This window comes from Ctenopharyngodon idella, chromosome 24 (genome assembly GCF_019924925.1).
Source record: "Ctenopharyngodon idella isolate HZGC_01 chromosome 24, HZGC01, whole genome shotgun sequence".
Taxonomy (NCBI): Eukaryota; Metazoa; Chordata; class Actinopteri; order Cypriniformes; family Xenocyprididae; genus Ctenopharyngodon; species Ctenopharyngodon idella.
Window position 1 is genome coordinate 5,200,195 of NC_067243.1, and position 27,485 is coordinate 5,227,679.

The 27,485-nt window shown below is 37.9% G+C and overlaps 2 protein-coding genes across 7 annotated transcripts; both read right to left on the reverse strand.

The window, feature by feature from the left end:
- Positions 1–2,837: 2,837 nt before the first annotated feature.
- Positions 2,838–9,715, reverse strand: LOC127507704 (uncharacterized). The gene is made up of 4 exons (XM_051885003.1): positions 9,461–9,715; positions 9,294–9,380; positions 8,898–8,942; positions 2,838–4,569 (listed from the first exon to the last, which is right to left on the reverse strand). Exons 2-4 carry the CDS (start codon positions 9,370–9,372, stop codon positions 3,218–3,220), a joined length of 1,476 nt encoding a protein of 491 aa, XP_051740963.1. The 5' UTR covers positions 9,373–9,380; positions 9,461–9,715; the 3' UTR covers positions 2,838–3,217.
- Positions 9,716–12,168: 2,453 nt separating this feature from the next.
- LOC127507702 (uncharacterized) lies at positions 12,169–27,218 on the reverse strand. 6 transcript variants are annotated; one of them, XM_051885000.1, is made up of 6 exons: positions 22,354–26,326; positions 22,179–22,265; positions 21,726–21,806; positions 21,100–21,572; positions 15,605–15,691; positions 12,169–15,346 (listed from the first exon to the last, which is right to left on the reverse strand). In XM_051885000.1, the coding sequence occupies exons 5-6, from the start codon at positions 15,681–15,683 to the stop codon at positions 13,872–13,874; spliced, it is 1,554 nt and encodes a 517-aa protein (XP_051740960.1). In that variant the 5' UTR covers positions 15,684–15,691; positions 21,100–21,572; positions 21,726–21,806; positions 22,179–22,265; positions 22,354–26,326; the 3' UTR covers positions 12,169–13,871. The 6 variants fall into 6 exon arrangements, with proteins under 6 accessions (XP_051740960.1, XP_051740961.1, XP_051740958.1 ...); XM_051884998.1 differs by lacking the exons at positions 12,169–15,346; positions 15,605–15,691 and adding an exon at positions 19,043–20,666 and having other exon boundaries at positions 20,904–21,367; positions 21,473–21,572; XM_051884999.1 differs by lacking the exons at positions 12,169–15,346; positions 15,605–15,691 and adding exons at positions 19,043–20,666; positions 20,904–20,990.
- Positions 27,219–27,485: the final 267 nt, after the last annotated feature.

Here is a 27,485-nt window from a genome sequence, read left to right on the forward strand (position 1 = left end):
GAAGCACTCGTCGAGACAAAGGAAAAAATAATCTCAATGTTCTCGGATCACAGGGTGAATATACTTTGTAGCTCACCTCTGAACATTGATTTTTGCACCGTCTCTACTTCCTCGATAATCCATTGTGGTTTGACAGTTTTTGCTTTCTCTCAAATCGACCTCTCGACCTCAGCGCTGCTACAGGAAATGGCCCCTGTATGTGAGAAGAAGTAGGGAGGCCAGTTGTCTGTTTTACGTGGCTCTCGGGAGCTGTTGCTTATGAGTGTTTTATAAAAGCCATAAATCTTACATGTCCTCCGTAAATCACAGCTTATATTTAGTGTTTAGCTCAGAGATCTGTGTCAAAACACAAGCACGTGTACAGAGCAAACAGGTCGTAAAAGATGATTGTGCAACAGTTTCCAACTTCCTATTTGGACAAGGTTAATTGAACTCTTGAGAAAAACAGATTAAACCAGACTAAAGTGCTTTGCTGGTCTGAAGTGCCCTAAAGCTCTCTAAAAAAAAAAAAAACAGACTCGCTTAATCAGAATTACCAGGCAGGGAGACCAGCTAAACACTTTAGGCTTCTTCTTTCTTTTCTTTTTTTTACCACAAAAGATCAATATGAGTTCATAAACAAGACTTTCTTCTACTTCAAATATGAAATTTCCCCCTTGAAAAAACCTTATACTGCTGTTGAAATGTTAAGGGTCAGTAAGTCAGTAAGTTTGGTTTTGAAAGAAGTTTCTTCTGCTCACCAAGGCTGCATTTATTTGTTCAAAAAAATACAGTAAAAACAGTAAAATATTATTACAATTTAAAACAGCTGTTTTCTATGTGAATATATAGTACATTGTAATTTATTTCTGTGATCAAAGCTGAATTTTCAGCATGATTACTCCAGTCTTCAGTGTCACATGATCCTTCAGAAATCATTCTGATATGATGATTTGATGCTCAAGATATTTCTGTGGAAACCATGATATATTTTATTTTTCTGGATTCTTTGATGAACAGAAAGTGCAAAAGAACAGCATTTATTTAAAATTGAAATATTTTGTAACATTATACATGTCTTTACTGTCACTTTTAATCAATTTAATGTGGTCTTGCTGAATAAAAACCATACCGACCCCAAACTTTTGTGTAGTAAAGATGTCAAGCACCATAAAATCCCCTCTATAACCATCAAACTACAACAACTGACCAGAAAAGAAAAATAAGCTGGAATAACATCAACTTGAGGTGGAGGAATTCTTTTGTCTTATTAAAGTTACAAAGAAAATTGCCAAATATAATGTATATTCATGAAACATAGTAAAATACTAAATATTAAAGTAGTAGCTGATTATGATTTCACTTTTTTAACTTTAGTTAGTGTGTGCAAAGTTACGATGCTCAAAGTTCAATGCAAAGGGAGATATTTTCTTCTAAAGAATTCTCTGTTTAAAAGGTTAGTTCACCCAAAAATGAAATTTCTGTTATTAATTACTCATCCTCATGTCGTTCCACACCCGCAAGGCCTTCGTTCATCTGTTCATCTGTCAGTCTCATACACAGTTGGCACAGTGAGCCGGCGTTCGGGCGTAAAACACGGGACACTGCGTTCACTGCGCTAACTGCATAGGAGACTGACAGGGAAGAGGGAAAATTGTTGAATAAAGTCGTTATTTTTGTTTCGTTTTTGTGCGCAAAAAGTATTCTTGTCACTTTATAACATTAAGGTTGAACAACTGTAGTCACGTGAACTATTTTAACAATGTCTTTACTACCTTTCTGGACCTTGAATGTGGTAATTTCATTGCTTTCTATAGAAGATAAAAAACCTCTCAGATTTCTTAATTTGTGTTCTGAAGATGAATGAAGGTCTTACGGGTGTGGAACGGCATGAGGGTGAGTAATGACAGAAATTTCATTTTTGGGTGAACTAACCCTTTAAGGACTACAACGAGCTCCTTCCCGGGTTGGTGACATCACTAACCCTAAAATTTACATAAACCCCGCCCCCGGAAACACACAACAAAGGGGGCGAGGCCATGTTGGGCTGCTTTAGAGAAGAGGAAGAGTTGTTGTAGTAGAGTGTTGTTGATGCCGTCATTTTACACCGGACTGCTTCACAAACGAGGGTCAATTCAACACTGGATTTGCACAAAAGATTAACATGATGGCACATGCTAGTCGATGAGTTGAATAAACCCCACAGCAACTACATAAATTTATCCACTAACCATTCAGAAACGTCTAAAAGTTGTAGCTTCTTCCTGAGTCTCTCCATCAGTGTCGACTCCAGTTTGAACAATGTAAGGCTGAACACCGTTACTGACAATCCTCATTTTGGCTGCGTGAGATTCTCCAGCTTTGTTGTTGTTGAGCAACCGAAGCGTGAGCTGTTAAAGCTCCGCCCTCTTCTGGAAAGGGGGCGGGAGCAGCAGCTCATTTGCATTTAAAGGGACACACACAAAAACGGTGTGTTTTTGCTCACACCCAAATAGGGGCAAATTTGACAAGCTATAATAAATGATCTGTGGTGTATTTTGAGCTGAAACTTTACAGACACATTCTGGGGACACCAGAGACTTATATTACATCTTGTGAAAGGGGCATTATAGATCCACATGAAACAGAGGCCTGTCTGACTGAAAAAAAAAAAAAGCTTGAAGTAATTTTTTTATTTATTTACTTGTTTTACTTTCCACTGGCAATTTCCATTTCCATTTTTCTTCTTGTTTTAAGCATAAATCTAACAAAATGTAATGAAAAAAATGCCAATGAGGAAAGAATAAATATTAAAGACTTAAAGGAACGTTCCAGATTCAATACAGATGACTTAAAAAAAGAAACAGACTTCATCTCAATTCATTTTCATCTTAATTTATCATTATTTTTCACACTTCATAGACAGAAAACAAACCATTACGCATAACAAATGAATAATAATTCTGTGTGGCAACAGTGAAAAAACATTTTCACATTATGAAACACTTAATCAAAGTGTACACCAAAACCCAAAACTGAAAATTTTGAGGACCAACTGGATGTACATGGCTTGAAATCTGCCATCTTTGTGCATGGGCGCTGAGTTCTGCAGTCAGATTGTTTGAGCCAATCAGCTGAGCCGTAAACACCATGTGACTAATGACACTGAAGGAGCAACAATGATTGGCTGAAGATTGTAGTTCATCAGAATCCACAGCTACTTTGGAACGGAGAAAGTGGAGAAAGATGCTTTTCACAGTCATGGCCTTGGATTTCCCATCAGCATTAAAGAGCCCAACATTAATGCTGGATAAAACAAGTACGAACCCAGCAGGTATTCTATAAATACTTTAAGAAAACTCAACAACATCTCTAACATCAGAACAACTGAACCAATAAACACACAACCACATGGAAAAAACACTAAAGGTGGAATTAACTCAATTACATTATTCTGCATTCCGGTATCTAAACTGTTAAATGCAACTACAATCATGATTATTATCAGAATTATAGTGAGCGTCACTCCAAACAGAGCAGTGATCACAATCACACACAACACGGTGAGTTCTGCACCAACTGCACAGAACATGAATAACAGGAATAATTCTCGGACGTTCATTTTTTTGAGCTCGAATGATAACTTTAAAAATGCAAAAGCGCCGCTTGTGACTCCTAAAGCAGCAAAACATGCTACGAAAACATCAGAGAAAGTCCTTATGCTAGTGATTGATCCAAGGGTCACTCCTAAACCCACTGTAAATAAAAACTCTGTTCGGATTTTTCCCATGTTATTTAACTTACGCATTGGTAGATCCTTAATAAAGACAGCTGCAACTGTGGAGCACAGAGCCAAATTTAACGCAAAAGCAACATGTGGACCTAGAGCATTTCTGATGGATGCCATAAACGTCACAAGTCCAGCAAAAGTTGCCTGAAAAATTAACATTTTGACCTTCCTTTCAGTAGCCAGAACAACTACAATCAGTGAAATGATCAGACTCCATCCAACCACTCCTAAAGTGTCAGATGAAACCTGATTTTCTTTAAGTTTTCCACCTATTTCTTTTAGTCTTTTCAAAAGCTCAAGTCTTTCAGCTTCTAACTGTTGTGTCTCATTCAATGCTTTGTGAAATTTTGCTCCGTTGAGCCAAACTAGCTTGTCTATTTCCGCTACGAGAGCTGCTGTTTGAGCAGGTTTGGGTTCAGAGTCTCTTATCATGTGAAATCTGCCTCCACATGCGTTGATCATTTCTCCAGCGATCCCTCTGGACGCTCCTGTGAAACGTTCCTGGTGCAGAAGAACAATGCAGTATTGCAGAACTTCTGCTCCCAGCAGCTCCTGGGCTCGTTTCACAATATCACACTGTTCTGATGCTTCATCTTCCAGATTCAGGACCATTAAAACGGCGTGAGGTCCAGGAGACGAGAGAAACAGCGCTGTTGTGAAGCTCTGTCTCGCTGTGTCCTCCTCACAGAGGTTTGGTCCAGTGACCAGCATCATTCTACGACCCTCGTCTGTAATTACTGGAGTCTTTACAATCTCTCTGTCCTCCTGTCCACCGTCTTTCCTTCCTGACAGAATATCTGCAGCGCTGAATCTGGAGTGACCTCGGATTCCCACAATCAGGATTCTCACGTCATCATCACGAGAAGCTGGAGGAGAAAGTAAAATAAAAATAAAACATTATTTGAATTAAAAGTGAACAATCTGTTTGGTCTCTAATATAATTGCTCATGTAAAACATTGTTGGTTTAACTATCTGATGCATGATAATTTATTACAATATTAAGGAAATATTTGCTTACCCACAAATTTCCTTACATCACATTACAACCCTAAATGCGTGGTGTCCACTACAGTGGTCAGATTTATTTTTAGTTACCAAAAGTATAATAACAACATAATAATAATAATTTTAAAAACATGTACAAGACTAATGATATTGTTGTTTTAAGTAAAAGGAGAGTATTGCATGCATCAGAACAGTATAGAGAGCAGATACACATTTGCATGACATTATACATTACCTTCAACCTGTATAGATGTGATGTGAAATGCAAGAATCAGTGTGAAGAGCCATTTTGGTTCTGTCCTGTTTAGTTTCATTTTTCAACTGGAGAGTAAAGCCACCATTAATCTGTGCATTTAAAATGTAATCTTACGATATAACCTAAACTATGAAGCATATTTACTTACAGTACGATCGTTTCATTTAACGCCACTGACAGTGAATTCTCTTTATTTGCTTTCACTTTGCTTTCACTTTGTTCACTTCGAAAGCTGCTACAGCTCGCGTGATTCTCCAGCTGCTACAGCCATATTTAGCAGGAAGTCGTGTGTCCACTCATAATGAGTAATGAATGTAACCGAAGGTCGAACAGCTTGGGAGAGCTGAATTTTGAGCCAGCACTTTTCAGTCAGTTTAACATACAACACATATCAGAACAGAAGGACGGGCAGAATCGACAAGTTTTAAATACTCAAAAACCAATCAGAACTTTCATTTCAGCCGTGCGGCATATTTCCTAACCAATCATATTTTCTGTTTCAGCTCAAGGGGCGGGACTTGAGAGTGTCGCTGTCAATCACTGGCGACCAACTGAACTCTTGACGCTCGAGCGCCTCAGCAAAATACTGCTGTAGCCTGGTAAAATATTACGGAAATATCCTTGTTTGACGATAAATATTGTAGTATACTGACTGAGAAACACTGTCACTGACAACATTTTTAGCAGTCTTGTCGTGTGTATCATATTTTTGACGCATGTTTATCATCAAAACTAGCGATAAAGATTCCTGAATGAATCACTCTGAATCGGTTCTTGTTGATAACAGTCTGATTCGTTCGGATAGCTCACTCACTCATGAACCGAATCGTTTGTAATTTTCACACTCTGGACATTAACGGGATACTGTACAAAAATAGCCCTGGATGAAGTGGAATATTTACCTACAATCCATTACAATTCAAGCCAGCGATGAAGGTCTTTATTAAGTTCAACAGGTGCATGTGCAGCTGAATGACAACAACAGGTAAAGACATTCTCCAACCAAACGAGTTTCAAAACAGGACCCGGTTTCACAGACAGGGCTTAGCCTAAACCAGGATTAGGCCTTAGTTCAATTAGGATATTTAAGTATCTTATATAAACGTACACTTGAAAAAAACATTACAGGTGTGCATCTTGAGACAAAACAATGGCAGTGACTTATTTTAAGATATGTCAGTACAAGTTGCTTTCAGTTAAAACAGCTCAAACATGCATTTTAGTCTAAGACTAGCATAAGCCTTGTCTGTGAAACCGGCGGAAAGTGTTTGTTTCTCAGAAATCGATTACTACACCGTTAAACGCAGCCAAGGCTTGAGGCAGCTACAGCAATCTATCACACCACGTTAAAGAGCGTAAAAAACACATTTATTATTTGTATTTCATGACAGAATTTGAAAGCAGAGACATTGTTTTATATTAAAAGTAACAAAGCACAAAGCTTGCGATTTTTGGATGGTAGGTAGGTGCGCTACAGATTGCTAATGTTTAACTCTTTCCCCGCCAACATTTTTTTTTAAAAAAAAGTTGCCAGCCACTGCCAACGTTTTTGAATGGCTCCCAGAATATTTTGTCGTATGAATATCTGAACATGCATCATATATCAAAAGAAAGAACAGAGCCTCTGCTTTTAAACTAAAATCCATTTTATTGTAGCTTCATGCATTCTTTTTTATAAACACTTGTGGGTAATATTCATAAAGCAACATTTTGAACAATTAGCTGAGAAAGAAAAACAAAACTTTTTTTTTTACAAAGACTACGACGTGCATAAGCAATGCTTTTATCACTTGTTTCGGCTCCTTTTTTTGCCTGTTTTGATCCGGAGATTCAGTACTCGTTCAAGAGATGCGTAATAGCGCCCCCTATCGTATAACAGTGAAAACACAGAAGGACAGAAAATTACGTCAATGGCGGAGAAAGAGTTGATGTTCATGCATCAACAGAAAACAGCATAGACTAAGGCCCCGTCCACACGGAGACGCGTTTCTGTGAAAACGCACAAATTTTTATGCGTTAAAAAGCTTTATGCGCATGCTCCAAGTCTTATTCGCTGTTTTAAGTGTATCTCTGTGGCAGAATTACAGCGCCACATACTGGTCTGGCATGTATACTACATCGTTTTGAGTCGTTTCAATGGTTTCGTGTGAATGCGGATATTTCTTGAGACGAGGAAAAAAAAAGATCGGATTGGGTAAGCTCTGGCTTCGTGTGGACGTAGCCTAATGCTACCTTCATGTGCTTCCTGAATTATCGTAAATATGAGTTTCCTATGTAAAAATTGCACATGAACGCCTTCCCATTTCGAAACGATTAGCTTGTAATCACGACTTCGGAAGTGTGCATTATCAAATTTCCGATAACACGTGAAGGCAGCATAAAAGATTGATTTTGTGATTTAAGAAACCATCAGTATCGATTCAAATTGGAGAAGCTCTACTTAAACTTCACTGTTTTGGTCAATGATTTTGGCCCTACAAAACGATTTCGGCCCAAACCGAAAATTGCTGTTACGGCCAAAATTTTTTGGTTTCTGAAAATTTGGTGCATTACTACTATTAACAGTAATCCTACATAAAACAAGTAAGAACAGACCAAGCTTTCTATAAGTACTTTGAGAAAGCTCATTATCAGCCCTAAAATAAGAAAGACTGAACCAATGAGCACACAGCCACATGAAAAAAACAGTGTAGGACCAGTTGAACCGATCACATTCCCTAGAGTTTCACTCTTTAAATGCCAACATACCATTGTAAATCCAAACATTAGCAGAATTATTGTCATCTTCACATCAAGCAGAGCAAACACAGTCACAAACCCCACTGAGAGTGTCGCCCCAAAAATACAACAAAGAAATGACCAGAGTGCAAAGACAGGAGATTCATGTCTAATAGTTTTTTTGGAAAATGAGAGTTCAAAAGCCCCATATGTGACCCCAGGAGCAGCGTGACACGCTATGAGCACATCTGACCACGACCTGACACTGATAATTGTCCCAAAGACGATAGCTGAACCCACCAGAAATGGGAAACAGATTGATTTGGGGTCTGTTGTAAGTACTGTTGCTAGTGATGTTATCAAAGCCAAATTTAGCGGTACAGCAATATCTGGACTCAGAACATGTTTTAGATAGACCATAAGCAATACAAGTACAGCAAATTTTGCCCCAAAGTTCAAAGTTTTGTTATTTCCTTTAGTGTAAATAACAAATACGGTAAGTGAAATGAGGAAAATCCATCCTACAATTCCAACTGCTCCTCCTAGAGTGTCATATATAGATAAGAACAGATTTTCATAATTTACATTTTGGTTGGCTTTTTCTCTAAGGATTTTTTCTATTACTTGTAGTTTTTTCAAAAGGTCCAGCTTTTCTGACTGTAACTGTTGTGTCTCAATCAATGTTGAGTGATATTTTGCTCCGTTGAGCCAAACTAGCTTGTCTATTTCCTCTACGAGAGCTGCTGTTTGAGCAGGTTTGGGTTCAGAGTCTCTTATCATGTGAAATCTGCCTCCACATGCGTTGATCATTTCTCCAGCGATCCCTCTGGACGCTCCTGTGAAACGTTCCTGGTGCAGAAGAACAATGCAGTGCTGCAGAACTTCTGCTCCCAGCAGCTCCTGGGCTCGTTTCACAATATCACACTGTTCTGATGCTTCATCTTCCAGATTCAGGACCATTAAAACGGCGTGAGGTCCAGGAGACGAGAGAAACAGCGCTGTTGTGAAGCTCTGTCTCGCTGTGTCCTCCTCACAGAGGTTTGGTCCAGTGACCAGCATCATTCTACGACCCTCGTCTGTAATTACTAGAGACTTTACAATCTCTCTGTCCTCCTGTCCACCGTCTTTCCTTCCTGACAGAATATCTGCAGCGCTGAATCTGGAGTGACCTCGGATTCCCACAATCAGGATTCTCACAACATCATCACGAGAAGCTGGAGGAGAAAGTAAAAGATGAAAATATCAAAAACATTATTTGAATTAAAAGTGAATCTGTTAACTATACAGTGTTTGATATAATTGCTCAAGTAAAACATTTTTGGTTTAACCTTCTGATTCATGGTATTTATGACATTGTTTATTTTTTAAAAGGAAATATTTGCTTACCTACAAATATCCATTGACTTACATTACATTACATTAGAACCCTAAATGCGTGGTGTCCACTACAGTGGTCAGATTTATTTTTAGTCACCGAAAGTATAATAACAACAAATATAATATTAATTAATAAAATAAAAGTATAGAGAGCAGCAGATACACATTTGCATGACGTTATACATTACCTTCAACTTGTATAGACGTGATGTGAAATGCAAGAATCAGTGTGAAGAGCCATTTTGGTTCTGTCCTGTTTAGTTTCATTTTTCAAACTGGAGAGTAAAGCCACCGTTAATCTGTGAATTTAAAATGTATAACCAAAGATAACCAAAACTGTGAAGCATATACTTACAGTACGATCGTTTCATTTAACGGCACTGACAGTGAAGCTGAATCCTGTTTATTTGCTTTCACTTTGTAAAGTGAAAGTTTCACTTTTGATACTGCTCGAGTGATTTCCCAGCTACAGACATATTTCACAAGGGGTCGTGTGTCCACTTAATGAGTAATTATGTAATGTAACTAATGTTACTTGGCAGAGCTCAGTTTTGAAACAGAATTTTTTAGTGAGTTTACACATATCAGAACCGAAGGAATGGGCAGAATAGACAAGTTTTAAATACTCAAAAACCAATCAGAACTTTCATTTCAGCCGCGCGGCATATTTCCTAACCAATCATATTACCTGTTTCAGCTAAATGGGCGGGGCTTGAAAGTGTCCCTGTCAGTCACTGGCGGCCGTCCAACTGAACTTTGGACTGTTGAGTGCGCCTCAGGAAAATATGACTGTACCCCGGTAAAATTTTACGCAAATATCCTTGTTTGGCGATAAATATTACCGTATACTGAATGAGAAACACTGTCACTTACAATATTTCACCAGTGGTGTCGTGTATCGCGTATTTTCTGACGTACGTGTATAATCAGAACTAGCGAACGAATCACTATTTTGAGTCGGTTCTTTTTGAATAGCAAAATTTTCTGATTCGGTTGGCGATTCCGTCTGAATCATTCGGATAGCAGCTCACTCACGAACTGAATCGTTTGTAACAGGTTCACACTCGGTAAGTACATGAACAAGTTACTGTAGGACACAAATAGCTCCGGATGAAATGAAATAATTACATAGAATGCATTACAATCCATGCCAGTAAAGAAGGTCTTTATTAAGTTCATCTGCATGACTCTATGAATGACTCCTGCAGGTGAAGACATTTTCAAACCAAACGATTTCAGTACATCAAACAAGCATTTAAAATACCATGACATGTTTTGGACATATAGACTACATAAATAGCCTGTCGATCAATTATACCTAAGTAAACCACAGTATTGCCACCTCTGTACCATGTTACTGCCACAGTAGTCTTTTTGAAAGGACTTTATATACTTCATGTCTTTGCTTACATTGTTACGTTGTAAAATTATGCCACAGTATTAGCCATTTTGTGGTCAATAGCTTTTTCCTGTCATAATACGAACGTAAAATATATATGTATTTGTGTGTATATTATATAAACACACACACACACACACTATATATGGTGTCATCTGGTGTTGTTGCTGTTTCTTCTCCTAAAAATTACTATTAACATTCCTAAAAATAATGCCTCGTAAAACAAGTAAGAACTGACCAAGTTTTGTATAGTTACTTTGAGAAAACTCATCATCAGCCCTAAAATAAGAAAGAATGAACCAATGAGCACACAACCACATGGAAATACCAGTATAACAATCAGAGTCTGTAGCGTTTCATTTTTTAAATAGAAATATGCCATCGTAAATCCTAATATTAGCAGCATTATTGTCATCTTCACATCAAGCAGAGCAAATAACACATTCACAAACCCCCATTGAGAGTGTCACCCCAATGGTACAACACAGAAATGACCCGAGTGCAAAGACTGGCGAATCACGACCAATATTTTCATTGCAAAACACAAAACCCCTGATAATACGCTATGAGCACATCTGACCACATCCTGACGCTGATAATTGTCCCAAAGACCAGAGCTGAACCCAGAAGAAATGGTAAAGACATAATTGCTGCACAAATAAGCATTAGATAAATATTTATTATGAAATCTACTATGATATCTCCCATGTTGCTAATTCCAAAAATAAAATTAATGAATCTCTGTGATCTATTGCAAATATAGTTGCTAGTGATGATACCAAGGCCAAATTTAGTGGTATAGCAACACCTGGACTCAGAACATGTCTTACATAGACCATAAACATCACAAGTGCTGCAAATATTGCCCAAAAATTCAAGATTTTGTAATTTCCTTTGGTGTAAATAACAAGAGCAGTGAGTGAAACAAGGAAAATCCATCCTACGATTCCAGCTGCACTTCCTAAAATGTCTTCATGCACATCTTGACTCGATTCTTCTGTTTCTAACTCTTGTGTCAATACTGAGTAAAATCCGTCACCATTGAGCCAAACTAGCTTGTCTATTTCTTCATATAAACCATTTTTTGTGTTAACCTTCTGATGCATGGTAATTATTACAATAATGTGTGGTTAAAAGGACATATTTGCCTTACCTACAAATTTCCATTGACTTACATCACATTACAACCCTAAATGCGTGGTGTCCATTACAGTGGTCAGATTTATTTTTAGTTATCAAAAGTAAACTACAACAAAAATCTTTTTTTTTTTTTTTAAATATGCACAAGACTGATTACATTTTTAAAAAATTATCGCATGTGATTTGATAATGCATGCATCAGAACAGTAGAGATCAGATACACATTTACATGACATTGTAATTTGTACATTACCTTCAACCTGTATAGATGTGATGTGAAATGCAAGAATTAGTGTGAAGAGCCATTTTGGTTTTGTCCTGTTCAATTTTTATATTTCATCCTGGACAGTAAAGACACCATTATTCTGTGAATTTAAACTGTGTAACCAAAGATAACCAAAACTGTGAAGCATATACTTACAGTATATTGTTTCATTTAACGGCACTGACAGTGAAGTTGAATTGTATTTCTTTGCCTCACTTTCGATACTGCTCGTGTGATTTCCCAGCTGCAATATTTAGCAGGGAGTCGTATGTCCACTTATTCATAGTTTTCAGTCACGTGACTGTTGCAGAGCCCTGGAGGCCAAAACAGACATGTAACTGCAGCATAAGCCTGTCGATTTTCCATCTTAAAAAGTAAAATATATGAACAAGATGCACCTGTGATCCATAAACAGCACCTGCAGTGATTTCAATCACTAAAAACAGCAAGAAAAGTTGGGACGTGTTTTTAAATTTGAATAAAATGAAAACTAAAAGACTTTCAAATCACATGAGCCAATATTTTATTCACAATAGAACATAGATAACATAACAAATGTTTAAACTGAGAAATTTTTACAATTTTATCCACTAAATGAGCTCATCTCAAATTTGATGCCTGCTACAGGTCTCAAAAAAGTTGGCACGGGGGCAAAAAATGGCTGAAAAAGCAATACATTTTGGAAAGATTCAGCTGGGAGAACATCTAGCAACTAATTAAGTTAATTGATATCTGGTCTGTAACATGATTAGCTATAAAAGGGATGTCTTAGAGAGGCAGAGTCTCTCAGTAAAGATGTGCAGAGGCTATCCAATCTGTGAAAGAGTGAGAAAAAGATTGTGGAATACTTTACAAACAATGTTCCTCAACGTCAAATTGCAAAGGCTTTGCAAATCTCATCATCTACAGTGCATAACATCATCAAAAGACTCAGAGAAACTGGAGAAATCTCTGTGCATAAGGGACAAGGCCGAAGACCTTTATTGGATGCTCGTGGTCTTCGAGCCCTCAGACGACACTGCATCACTCATCGGCATGATTGTGTCAATGACATTACTAAATGGACCCAGGAATACTTCCAGAAACCACTGTCGGTAAACACAATCCGCCGTGCCATCTGCAGATGCCAACTAAAGCCCTATCATGCAAAAAGGAAGCCATATGTGAACATGGTCCAGAAGCGCCGTTGTGTCCTGTGGGCCAAGGCTCATTTAAAATGGACTGTGGGTCAGACGAATCCAAATTTGACATTCTTGTTGGAAATCACGGACGCCGTGTCCTCCAGGCTAAAGAGGAGGGAGACCTTCCAGCGTGTTATCAGCGTTCAGTTCAAAAGCCAGCATCTCTGATGGTATGGGGGTGCATAAGTGCATATGGTATGGGCAGCTTGCATGTTTTGGAAGGCACTATGAATGCTGAAAGGTATATAAAGCAACCCTCCAGATGACGTCTATTTCAGGGAAGGCCTTGTGTATTTCAGCAGGACAATGCAAAACCACATACTGCAGCTATTACAACAGCATGGCTTCATTGTAGAAGAGTCCGGGTGCTGAATTGGCCTGACTGCAGTCCAGATCTTTCACCTATAGAGAACACTTGGCGCATCATTAAATGAAAAATACATCAAAGATGACCACTAACTCTTCAGCAGCTGGAAACCTATATCAGGCAAGAATGGGACCAAATTCCAACACCAAAACTCCAGAAACTCATAACCTCGATGCCCAGACGTCTTCAAACTGTTTTGAAAAGAAGAGAAGAAATTATACCTATGTAGCCTAAACGACAGTATTGCCATCTCTGTACCATGTTACTGCCACAGTAGTCTGTAGACAGTAGTCACATCATCAGTATTATTAGCCACATTTTGTGGTCAATTGCTTTTTTCCTGTTATATTTATACAAATGTAAAATTTATATGTATTTGTGTGTATAATATGTAAACACACACACAATATAGTGTCATTTGGTGTTGTTGCCGTTTCCTCTCCAAATTACTATTAATGATCCTAAAAATAGTGCTACATAAAACAAGTTAGAACAGACCATGTTTTGTATAATTACTTTGAGAAAACTCATAATCAGCCCTAAAATAAGAAAGACTGAACCAATGAGCACACAGCCACATGAAAAAAACAGTGTAGGACCAGTTAAACTGATCACATTCCCTAGAGTTTCACTCTTTAAATGCCAACATGCCATTGTAAATCCAAACATTAGCAGCATTACTGTCACATCAAGCAGAGCAAACACAGTAACAAACCCCATTGAGAGTGTCGCCCCAATGATACAACACAGAAATGACCCAAGCACAAGGACTGGAGATTCACGACTAATCTTTTCATGTTGAAATGTGAATGCATAAGCCCCAGCTGTGACTCCAGGAGCCGCGTAACACGCTATGAGCACATCTGACCACGACCTGACGCTGATAAGTGTTCCCAAAACCAGAGCTGAACCCAGAAAAAATGGTAAAGACATTAATTCTGCGTAAAAAAGTATTAGATAAATGAAAATATTTACTATGAAATCTCCTATGATATTTCTGTCTGGACTGCTGCTACTTCTGCTAAAATTAAAATCTTTGATTATTCTGTGTCTGCGGTCTATTGTAATTATAGTTACTAGTGATGATACCAAGGCCAAATTTAGTGGTATAGCAACATCTGGACTCAGAAGATGTCTTAGATAGACCATAAACAATGCAAGTGCTGTAAATTTTGCCCCAAAAATCAAGATTTTGTCCCTTCCTTCAGTGTAAACAACAAGAGTGATAAGTGAAACGAGGAAAATCCATCCTATGATTCCAGCTGCTCCTCCTAAAGTGTCATATATTACAGACAAGAGCTGAATCTCTTCATGCACATCTTGACTCGTCTCTTCTGTTTCTAACTCTTGTGTCAATACTGAGTAAAATACGTCACCATTGAGCCGAACCAACTTGTCTATTTCCTCTACGAGAGCTGCTGTTTGAGCAGGTTTGGGTTCAGAGTCTCTTATCATGTGAAATCTGCCTCCACATGCGTTGATCATTTCTCCAGCGATCCCTCTGGACGCTCCTGTGAAACGTTCCTGGTGCAGAAGAACAATGCAGTACTGCAGAACTTCTGCTCCCAGCAGCTCCTGGGCTCGTTTCACAATATCACACTGTTCTGACGCTTCATCTTCCAGATTCAGGACCATTAAAACGGCGTGAGGTCCAGGAGACGAGAGAAACAGCGCTGTTGTGAAGCTCTGTCTCGCTGTGTCCTCCTCACAGAGGTTTGGTCCAGTGACCAGCATCATTCTACGACCCTCGTCTGTAATTACTGGAGTCTTTACAATCTCTCTGTCCTCCTGTCCACCGTCTTTCCTTCCTGACAGAATATCTGCAGCGCTGAATCTGGAGTGACCTCGGATTCCCACAATCAGGATTCTCACGTCATCATCACGAGAAGCTGAAACCATCATGCAAAGAAGGAAAAATGAGGTAAGAAAGGTATATTCTTTGAAAACAAGCCTTATTTTATGGAATTTTGCTTCTCTTTTTAGGCATTTATGCTGGAAAACAAGACCAACATACCAATTCAGAAAAAAGAAAGACATACAGGTTTGGGAGTGACATTAGGGTGAGCAAATGAAGACAGTTGTGAGTTATTATAGGTACACTATTTATTAAAAATGTTTAGTTTAACAGTAAAGAGCAGGTACATTACCTTCAGCTTGTACAGACATGATGTGAATTGCCAGAATCAGTGTAAAAAGCAGCTTGTGTTTTGTCTTGGTTGATTTCATCGTACAACCTAAATAATACATGAAGCCAAATGTAACTTTAAATATCTGTGACTCGGATTACCCAGATCAACAAAACTGGAAATGGCAAGACAGGTAAAAGAAGTTTTTACTTACGGTCAGTTTATTTAGAAATGCTGTAAGTGTAATTCTGTCCTGTCTTTTGCTTTGCTAAGACACCTGTGCTCGACAAAGATTTAAATGTTTGACTAGATAGTAAACCAGTATGACAGGTTTTTGTATGGGCAAAGGGTAGTGGGCAAATTAAAGGAAAAGTTTGTAAGTTTTGCTGCTAGAGGTCACTTATTCAGAACAATAACGTAGCTTGATGATGCTGTGAATGAGCGTGGAATCATGGGAGTTGTCGTCTTCACCTCCACAGCCGATGGAAAGCAATCCGACAGGACTCAGGCAGAAATCATGTTCATGGATTTAAAGGGTCTAAAAATAAGTACATGATCTTGAAGTCATTCTGCAGCAGATGATCGAACAATGTTGATGATTCGTTCCAGTAATAGGACAGAGTTTATGCTTCTTATGTCTAAAGTCAAAGAACATAATTATTTATGTAATTATTAATTAATTAATATTAATTATTTAGTAATTATTCACATTATTTATCTGTGTTACTCATAAATTGATACTCCAAATGTTCCTGCGTTTGGCTGGCTTGATCTCGTCATGTAGCTTTAAAAAGACGCTGTATTCTTTGTGTTATAATATGATATCTACTACGGTGCTTTTGATGTAATTCTGTCCAAATCAGCCGATTAGCAAACACTTCCCATGTCCGTTCCTGCGGTGGTTGTTAGGAGACTAGCACTGACATTTAATATTAACATTATTAATGATTGGTTGAATTCATGAGTGGTTGTTTTTAAAGCAGTAGTTCACCCAAAATGTAAATTTGTCATCATTTATTCACCCTCATATCATTCCAAACATGTATGACTTTCTTTCTTTAGTCAAACACAAAAGATATTTAGCAGGATTTTCCTGCTGATCCTTTATACACAATGAAAGTGAATAATGAAATGAGTCTTTGCTGACATGCACAGTCATACACTCTCAGTTTGTAAACACTCTTACATTTCTGAACTGTAAAACATCTAAAAAATGATTCATCTGGGTTACTACTGAGTGAACACTTGATGCACAGCAATATTTTCACTGAGTCTACACCCTGACTGCAACATAGTGTGGCCCAGATCCGGCCCACATCTGGTACATGTGGTTTACACGCGGACCAGATGTGGGCCGGATCTGGCCCGACACTATGTTGCTGTCAGGGCAGTGATTGATCAGATGATTGGTGGGTTCTGATGTGACACCAGAAATAATATTTGTTAATTTTCAGGAAAAAAAAATATTTGGCAGTGGGGTGAGAAATATAATCTAAGATATGTTCTCTGGAAACAAGTAGATTGACCTTGTTGTCTTAGAAATGCACAATAGAGCTGTTTATTTATGTCCCTTTTTATTGTATATGAAATATCAATAACTATCGATTGATGTTGCAATCCTGAAAGAAATGAAAAAATTAGTCACTGCAACTGTTTGTTTTTTTTTTTTTTTTTTAAATCAAATCAGATAAATAAGAATATCATGATAATATGATGAAGTGAATGTCAACAAAAATCTGATTTGGCAAATTTGATAAAAAGCTGAAAGGGGAAATGAAACTGTGTGAATTTGGTCTGGGCAATATGAAAATAAATTATATATCTCAATATCATATCTTTTTTTTTATTATTTGCAATATCTCTGTTTACATATTTGCTCTAAATTACTTAAAGGCTGTATTTTTTGATCAGAGGAACAATCGTGGCTTTATTGTGGGTTCAAATCCAAGAGAAACTGATCAAAATAAGTCATATTAGATAAAAGTATCTGCCAAATGCATAAATGTCAATGCTTTGTGATGGATGTTTGTGCAGGAACTGAAGTTTAAATTATAGTCAAATTAATAAAAACATCATTCATGGTCAAATAGTAGAAGAGAGCAGATACTAACCTTCAGAAGATGAGATGTGAAAGCATGAATCGATATGAGGAGCCAGTTTAATTTTCTTTTTTGGGCTAATTTCATCTTTTTATTCTGTGTGTCTCATGAAGCGAGTCACTGAGCTGGTTTCGACAAAAAAAATCCAAACTAGATTCTTCGGTTAGTGTAAGGGCTGATGTCATACTTGATTTATTTTTATTTTTCCTGAGGGCCACTTATAATGTTAGTAAAGTTTTTTGGGTTTTTTTGCACCAAAACAGCTATAATTCAGCAACACATGACCATTTTCCACCCCCGTTTCTGACCGTCTGAATGAACAATTCAGTTTTAGTTGGTGCTTCTCCTTTAAGACTTCAATATAAAATCTTCATGTAAGAAATAGGTATCTACACGCCCAGTCACAGCAAGAGACTGCAGAAAATCCAGTGAAAACAGGAGAATATGTTTGAGCAAATCATTTACAAAGGCAACAAAAACCTCAAAAAGCATTTAATGCATAACTTATGTGAAGCACATCAGAAACTATTAAACCTGACTGAAATAACAATGAGAAAACAGTTTGCACACTGTAACTTTGCATTGTGTTTATCAATGCAAAATTCATCCAGATTTATTCTTGGCTTCGTTAGATCTTCATACGCTTTAAAAACAATAATTTGATGGATTATTTATTGCAGTATTTGATCAGATCTTAAGGGTGATGATGGAGGCGCATGTTGCTGTGGGTTCTGATGTGACACTGATGAACAAATAATATTTGTTAAGTAACATTTGCAAGTTTCATACAGTCAGTTTTATTTTTATTTACAGTTAAATCTCCAGATGAGAACATCAATGGGAAATCACAACAGCATCGTCTGAATTATTTCCAGGAAAGCATTGGTTTTCAGCAGAGCTGCAGAAGAAGTAAGTGGTCATTTAACAGATTTAACATTATCCAGATCGAGTGCCTTTGTTCATCTGTCCAACTGATGTTTTAGTAGATGTTAGCAGCTGTTTCAAAGAAATACTTGAAGAATTTCAACACACATGGTTAATGATTAAGAGTCATTCCTCATTATAGTGACTTTGAGAATACGCTATTGTAAATCCTAATATTAGCAGCATTATTGTCATCTTCACTAAAAACAGAGTAAAAACAGTCGCAAACCCCACTGAGAGTGTCACTCCAACTGAACAAAACAGGGATAACTTGAGTGCAAACACTAGAGTTTTCCGAATCTGCATCTGCAAACTAAATGTTTAATTACTGTACATATTTAGTTTAAATGGTGCTGAATGTAAGATAAAGAGAGTTTCAAAAATTATCCAGTTTTGCAAGATGCATTAAAATAAAAACCTCGGGTCATAACAACAATCACAACTTAAATATATACATTTATTCAATGTGTCATTTGTAAAGTCAATAAATAAAATACAGATTGTTTCAGAACAGCTTCACAGTAATAAACAGGAAAATAACATGATGTAAATTTCATCAAATATTAGACAAATGTGACTGATTTAGTCGCTGTTTCTGACTTGAACTGATGCAATCTGCTTTCTCCACATTACTATTAACAGTAATGCTACATAAAACAAACAAGATCTGACCAAGCTTTCTGTAAGTACTTTGAGAAAACTCATTATCAGCCCTAAAATAAGAAAGACTGAACCAATGAGCACACAGCCACATGAAAAAAACAGCGTAAGAACAGTTAAACCAATCACATTATGTAGAGTTTCAGTCTTTAAATGCCAATATGCCATTGTAAGTCCTAATATTAGCAGCATTACTGTCATCTTCACATCAAGCAGAGCAAACACAGTCACAAACCCCATTGAGAGTGTCGCCCCAATGATACAACACAGAAATGACCCAAGCACAAGGACTGGAGATTCACGACTAATCTTTTCATGTTGAAATATGAATGCATAAGCCCCAGCTGTGACTCCAGGAGCCGCGTGACACGCTATGAGCACATCTGACCACGACCTGACGCTGATAATTGTCCCAAAAACCAGAGCTGAACCCTGAATAAATGGTAAAGACATTAATTCTGCGTAAAAAAGTATTAGATAAATTAAAATATTTACTATGAAATCCCCTATGATATCTTTGATGTTTGGACTGCTGCTACTTCTGCTAAAATTAAATTCTTCGATTACTCTGCGGTCTGTTGTAAATATAGTTGCTAGTGATGATAGCAATGACAAATTTAGTGGTATAGCAACATCTGGACTCAGAAGATGTCTTAGATAGATCATAAACAATACAAGTGCTGCAAATTTTGCCCCAAAATTCAAGAATTTGTCATTTCCTCCAGTGTAAATAACAAGAGCTGTAAGTGAAATGAGGAAAATCCATCCTATGATTCCAGCTGCTCCTCCTAAAGTGTCATATATTACAGACAAGTGCTGAATCTCTTCATGCACATCTTGACTCGTCTCTTCTGTTTCTAACTCTTGTGTCAATACTGAGTAAAATCCGTCACCATTGAGCCAAACTAGCTTGTCTATTTCCTCTACGAGAGCTGCTGTTTGAGCAGGTTTGGGTTCAGAGTCTCTTATCATGTGAAATCTGCCTCCACATGCGTTGATCATTTCTCCAGCGATCCCTCTGGACGCTCCTGTGAAACGTTCCTGGTGCAGAAGAACAATGCAGTACTGCAGAACTTCTGCTCCCAGCAGCTCCTGGGCTCGTTTCACAATATCACACTGTTCTGATGCTTCATCTTCCAGATTCAGGACCATTAAAACGGCGTGAGGTCCAGGAGACGAGAGAAACAGCGCTGTTGTGAAGCTCTGTCTCGCTGTGTCCTCCTCACAGAGGTTTGGTCCAGTGACCAGCATCATTCTACGACCCTCGTCTGTAATTACTGGAGTCTTTACAATCTCTCTGTCCTCCTGTCCACCGTCTTTCCTTCCTGACAGAATATCTGCAGCGCTGAATCTGGAGTGACCTCGGATTCCCACAATCAGGATTCTCACGTCATGAGAAGCTGAAACCATCATGCAAAGAAGGAAAAATGAGGTAAGAAAGGTATATTCTTTGAAAACAAGCCCTATCTTATGGAAGTTTGCTTCTCTTTTTAGGCATTTATGCTGGAAAACAGAAAAGAAAGAAAGACATACAGGTTTGGGAATGACATTAGGGTGAGCAAATGAAGACAGTCGTGAGTTATTATAGGTACACTATTTAGTTAAAATTAAGAAACATTAAAGAGCAGGTACATTACCTGCAGCTTGTACAGACATGATGTGAATTGCCAGAATCAGTGTAAAAAGCAACTTGTGTTTTGTCTTGGTTGATTTCATTGTTGAACCTAAAGAGTACATGAAGCCAAATGTAACTTTAAATATCTGTGACTCAGATTACCCAGATCAACAAAACTGGAAATGGCAAGACAGATAATAAAAAAAGCTTTTACTTACGGTCAGTTTATTTAGAAATGCTGTAAGTGTAATTCTGTCCTGTCTTTTGCTTTGCTTGACAATGATTTAAATGTTTGACTAGATAGTAAACCAGTATGACAGGTTTTTTGTATGGGCAAATTAAAGGAAAAGTATGTAAGTTTTGCTGCTAGAGGTCACTTATTAAGAACAATAACAAAGGCTTAGCTTGATGATGCTGTGAATGAGCGTGGAATCATGGGAATTGTCGTCTTCACCTCCACAGCCGATGGAAAGCAATCCGACAGGACTGTGGTATGAAGCAGAGTGTGTTACATTTGAGTGTGTTGAATGTTATAATGTTATTCTGTGCGTTCGCTCTGTAGCTGGTATGAGACACTACTGGAGTCTTTACAATCTCTCTGTCCTCCTTCCTGACAGAATATCTGCAGCGCTGAATCTGGAGTCACTTCGGATTCCCACAATCAGGATTCTCACGTCACCATCACGAGAAGCTGAGAGGAGAAACCGTCAGTGAGAATTACAGCTGGACGATAGAGGTAATATATATTTAAATGGTTTGTGGTGAGCATTCATACAGAAAGTTGCAAACATTTTATATGAGTAAAATCATATACAATACTAGGTAAATTAGTGCAGATACTAACCTTCTGAAGATGTGATGTGAAATGCAATCATCAGTATAAGGAGCCAGTTTGGTTTATTCTTGGTTAATTTCATTTTACAATCTGAAGATAAAAGCCACAGTTAGAATTTTTATGGAAATATACAGTTGACTAAAATAAGCATATTTACAGTATGAGATCATAATCTCAGTAGGTATTATATTGCTTTCAGATTAAAATGCACATTATTAACCAGTACAACTAGTTAGGTGTTTAACATAGCGGGTAAGTTAGTTATGTTCTTTGAAAACAAGCCTTATGCACTTTTGATTATCAAGTAAATTGATCTTGTGTAAGGATTAATACTGGAAAACGAGACAAACATACTGATTCAGAAGAAGGAAAGACATACAAGTTTGGAATGACATTAGGGTGAGTAAATGATGACAGTTGTGAGTTATAGATACAATATTTATTAAAGAGTAGGTACATTACCTTCAGCTTGTACAGACATGACGTGAAACACCAGAATCAGTGTAAAAAGCAGCTTGTGTTTTGTCTTGGTTGATTTCATCGTACAACCTAAAGAGTACATGAAGCCAAATGTAACTTTAAATATCTGTGACTCAGATTACCCAGATCAACAGAAGTAGGAAAAAGTTTTACTTACAGTCTTTAGAAACACTGTAAATGTAGTTCTGTCCTGTCTCTTGCTTTGCTAAGACAACTATACTCGACAAGTGTGGGTTAAGATCTTTGATTAGATACTGAACCAGAATGACAGGGGGTTTTTTTTGTTGTTGTTGTTTTTTTATTCTTTTTTTATTGGGCTAGGCTCCAGATTGTGACTAGGTGATTGTGCCAGGTGTTTAAAACAAACTCTAGTGCGATTGCTCTGCAGTGCGGTTCATCTGAGTAAGTGTGAACGCTGCCATCCAAACCCTGGTGCGCACCTAACAAGTGGACCGAGACCCACATTTCCAGGGGATCTTGGTCTACTTCCAAATGAACTCTGGTGCGGTTCAACTGAAACACAGCACTGAGAACCTAATGAAACAAAAACAGGACGTAATGTCACCAGATGTGACCCTAAAAGGACAGAATGCTCCAGCGCACCTGGTTCTTCTCGTCATAGGAGCTTCAGTATGTTGACATCGGTACAGGCATCAGAACCGCCGTCTCCTTGCAGCAGATCTTCATTTGTGTGCAACAGAGAAATTCCTTTTGAATCCTTTACGCATTTTATAAGCTGTTTGTTATTTCTCAGCTGGTTAAAATATCACCATATGTACACCCAGCATACAGCACTGTTTCGCATTTTTGGTAAGCAGTGTTCATGAAAGTTACTTTTAAAAGTAATGCATGACAATATTGCGTTACTCCTTAAAGTAACTAATTGAGTTACTTAGTTACTTTTTCTAGAAAGTAATGTGTTACATTACTTTTGTGTTACTTTTTCTCACCTCAGCTGGGCTTTATTTTTGGTATATGTAAAGGCCCTTTCACACCAAATGTGAAGTGAATAAGCCTCAGGCTGAAGGGGACCATGGCGGCTCAGGCAGTTCAGGGGGCCATGGCGAATCGGCCTCTGTGGCCTTGACCCTTGGCCCGCCCACTATGGCCGGGGACATACAGCACTACCCAATTCTCTAATTTACTCACGGGAACAAGCTCAGGTAATACACTCATGGGAACAGGTTCTGTGGCTGGCACACTGGCTGATTACTCACTCACAGCTGTGATGGTGAAGCTGTAGCCTCTCTCGGCCAGGATCTTCATAAGGTACAGGTCGTAAATACACAGTGAACTGAGGAACTAACTAGAAAATAGACAAGACACACCTGAACAGAATACTAAAGCAATCAGTGACCATGGAAACAATCAAGGGGAGAACGGATTAATACTGGACTAATTAACAAAACAAGAAAACCAACCTAGAAACAGACAAGCACAGAACAGATCAAAACACAAACTCTAAACATGAACAAAACTCAAACCGTGACAACTAGTTATTTGGTAAAAAGTAATCTGATTATGTAACACGCATTACTTGTAACAGTTACGAGTAGGGATGCACCGATATGATTTTTTGGGGGGCCGATACTGATACCGATTTTAACAAACAATTATTGGCCGATACCGATATTTGTCACTTCTTCTTCTATGTGAAATTTTGTCATCAAAATAGATAGTATTTTGATCATGTTTTAAATAAGCAAAGTTCAAAAACCCTTGCATTAAAATATACTAGCAGGTTTATTGCTGCATCATCAAATAATTTCTAATGAACATGGATTGGATCCATTTAACAATCAGCAGGTCTACATAAAGACAACAGAACATAGATGCATATGAAATAAACAGTGCTTTTTAGGTAGGTTTAATAGTTTTCAGGTACTGAAATAAAGTAAACAAATGTAAAATAGCACTGCATATTCTTCACTGTATAAATACATATTAATCCTTCTTTATTGTAACAGACTTTATTGTGATTAATGTTCTAATTTGTTTTTGTATACATTTTAATATTTTTTGTAAGTTTAAATATGTATGAGATCTCCTTTACTAAGGCGGGACTCTTATTTTGACAGGTGTTCTAGTCTATGGACTGACAAGGAGAGCACGCAGTTCTTCAGAGTTATTTTGCAGATTTAAAGTTTGTCGGTTTATTAAGCATCCCCCGAAAAGGCATAAGATCCGTATGTATTTGTAAACTGTTAGTTGTAATAAGTGTTTTGTGTAATTCGCTGTATGTGGACGATAATGCAATGGAGAGAGAGAGAGTTGTATTGTTTAGCTTTTGTGGTGATTTTTTTGGAGTGAAAACAGACGCAATAAACTTAATAAAACATCAGTAAAGGTTTGGTCATCATTCGGATGGGGTTCGCTACACTTATGAAAGTTACAAAAGTTATTTAATCACTAATAGTGTGCGATATTTTGTTATTTGATTAACATTAAAGCGCAGACAGCAGCGCTAGGATTACACAACAGTCATTATACAGCTCAGTGCCTTCACGCAGTTCATTTATAAACCATCGGTTTGTTATACCGGCTTTTTTCCTGCTACAGCCGATATGCTGATGGTTGTAAATTGAGCAAAAATCGGCCGATAAATATCAGCAGCTGATACATCGGTGCATCCCTAGTTACGAGTGATGGGTAGTCCGGCTTTTCAAAGATTCGGCTCTTTTGGTTCGGCTCCTATGGCTCCCAAATGGCTCTTCATTTAGTATCACTTGGAGCCTTCTATTTTAGCCCAATTTAGCAATTGTGAATGGTTTGTGTGTTGGTAAGCATTTTTTTATATTTAGTGTTTTCATAAAAGCCTTATTTCTATGCATTTTTTCGTTACAAAAAATACACAGTTAATATTATTTAACATTTTAATAAACTTTAATTGAACAATTGAACACCTAACCACAGCAAACAAATCAAATAAATAAAGGCATAAGGCAAATAAATTCAGCCAGATGCTGCTTCTTTTTCGGTTTTCGCTCATTTCTTCACTTTTTCCCAACGCGTTTACATTTAAATCTGGCTCTCTCTGTCGCTCTGCGTACCTGGCCTGTACCAGTACACTCGCTATCTTCGGAGCGTGTCCCCCTTCCTTCTTTCAGATAACGGTATGATCCTAGTCTGTCCTCCCATGTGACTGGCCGCATGGTGTGCCCATCAAAATAAACTCTCCATGGTGAGGCCTTGCAAACATTTACATCATATTAACAATGTATGTAAGCTGCTGCAAATAATCTTTAGAGAATCTCTACCGGAATCAGGTGATCAATTAGTACCCAGGTAAACCACAGTATTACCATCTCTGTCTCATATTACTGCTAGTGCGACAGTAGGCTTTCAGAATGTTAATTCTGAGTAAATTTATAAACTTAAGGTCATTATATTTCTTTGCTTTTGTCACAAAATTATAGTTTATAATGACAGGAAAATAACGTAATGATGCAACATATGAGAAGATTGTGAGTGATTTCATTGTAAACCCCCATTGAGAGTTTCGCCCCAATGGTACAAAACAGAAATGACCAGAGTGCAGAGACTGGAGATTCATGTCTAATAGTTTGATTGTAAAGTATGGATGCATATGCCCCGTATTTGACTCCAGGAGCCGCGTGACACGCTATGAGCACATCTGACCACGACCTGACGCTGAAAATTGTTCCCAAGACCAGAGCTGTAACCAGAATATATGGGAAACATAGTAATGCACAAATTTTTTTTAACTGGTTTAATATGTCTCGACTCGTGTTAAATTCATTGATTGGTTTGGGGCCTATTGTAAATACGATTGCTAGTGATGTCATCAGGGCCAAATTTAGTGGTATAGCAACATCTGGACTGAGAACATGTCTTAGATAGACCATAAACCACGCAAGTGCTGCAAATGTTGTCCCAAAACTCAAGATTTTGTCCCTTCCTTCATTGTAAATAACAAGTGAAACAAAGAAAATCCATCCTATAATTCCAGCTGCTCCTCCTAAAGTGTCATATATTACAGACAAGTGCTGAATCTCTTCATGCACATCTTGACTCGTCTCTTCTGTTTCTAACTCTTGTGTCAATACTGAGTAAAATCCGTCACCATTGAGCCGAACCAACTTGTCTATTTCCTCTACAAGAGCTGCTGTTTGAGCAGGTTTGGGTTCAGAGTCTCTTATCATGTGAAATCTGCCTCCACATGCGTTGATCATTTCTCCAGCGATCCCTCTGGACGCTCCTGTGAAACGTTCCTGGTGCAGAAGAACAATGCAGTACTGCAGAACTTCTGCTCCCAGCAGCTCCTGCGCTCGTTTCACAATATCACACTGTTCTGATGCTTCATCTTCCAGATTCAGGACCATTAAAACGGCGTGAGGTCCAGGAGACGAGAGAAACAGCGCTGTTGTGAAGCTCTGTCTCGCTGTGTCCTCCTCACAGAGGTTTGGTCCAGTGACCAGCATCATTCTGCGACCCTCGTCTGTAATTACTGGAGTCTTTACAATCTCTCTGTCCTCCTGTCCACCGTCTTTCCTTCCTGACAGAATATCTGCAGTGCCGAATCTGGAGTGACCTCGGATTCCCACAATCAGGATTCTCACGTCATCATCATGAGAAGCTGAAACCATCATGCAAAGAAGGAAAAATGAGGTAAGAAAGACATGTTCTTTGAAAACAAGCCTTATGCACTTTTGATTATCAAGTAAATTGATCTTGTGTAAGGATTAATACTGGAAAATGAGACAAACATACTGATTCAGAAGAAGGAAAGTTTGTAATGACATTAGACTGAGTAAATGATGACAGTTGTGAGTTATTATAGGTACACTATTTATTAAAAATGTTTAGTTTAACAGTAAAGAGCAGGTACATTACCTTCAGCTTGTACAGACATGACGTGAAACACCAGAATCAGTGTAAACAGCAACTTGTGTTTTGTCTTGGTTGATTTCATCGTACAACCTAAAGAGTACATGAAGCCAAATGTAACTTTAAATATCTGTGACTCAGATTACCCAGATCAACAGAAGTAGGAAAAAGTTTTACTTACAGTCTTTAGAAACATCCCAATACTTATTTAGAAACACTGTAAATGTAGTTCTGTCCTGTCTCTTGCTTTGCTAAGACAACTATGCTCGACAAGCGTGGGTTAAGATGTTAGATTAGATACTGAACCAGAATGACAGGTTTTTTATTTGTTGAATGGGCTAGGCTCCAGATTGTGACTAAGGTGTGTTCACATGTGCCAGGTGTTGTTTAATGAAAAAGTAAGTGTGAACGCTGCCATCCGAACCCTGGTCCGCTTGTTTG

Bases quoted from the DNA above. Each gene is read 5' to 3' on its own strand.
- LOC127507704 (XM_051885003.1), bottom strand. From the start codon at position 9,372: ATGAAACTAAACAGGACAGAACCAAAATGGCTCTTCACACTGATTCTT. The intron at 8,943-9,293 runs GTAATGTATAAC...TTTCTCCTCCAG, and splicing joins CACGTCTATACAAGTTGAAG to CTTCTCGTGATGATGTTGTG. The intron at 4,570-8,897 runs GTCACTCCAGAT...TGGGAATCCGAG, and splicing joins CCTGATTGTGGGAATCCGAG to GTCACTCCAGATTCAGCGCT.
- LOC127507702 (XM_051884996.1), bottom strand. From the start codon at position 27,150: ATGTACTCTTTAGGTTGTACGATGAAATCAACCAAGACAAAACACAAG. The intron at 26,794-27,050 runs GTAATGTACCTG...TGATGGTTTCAG, and splicing joins CATGTCTGTACAAGCTGAAG to CTTCTCATGATGATGACGTG. The intron at 20,628-26,748 runs GTCACTCCAGAT...TGGGAATCCGAG, and splicing joins CCTGATTGTGGGAATCCGAG to GTCACTCCAGATTCAGCGCT.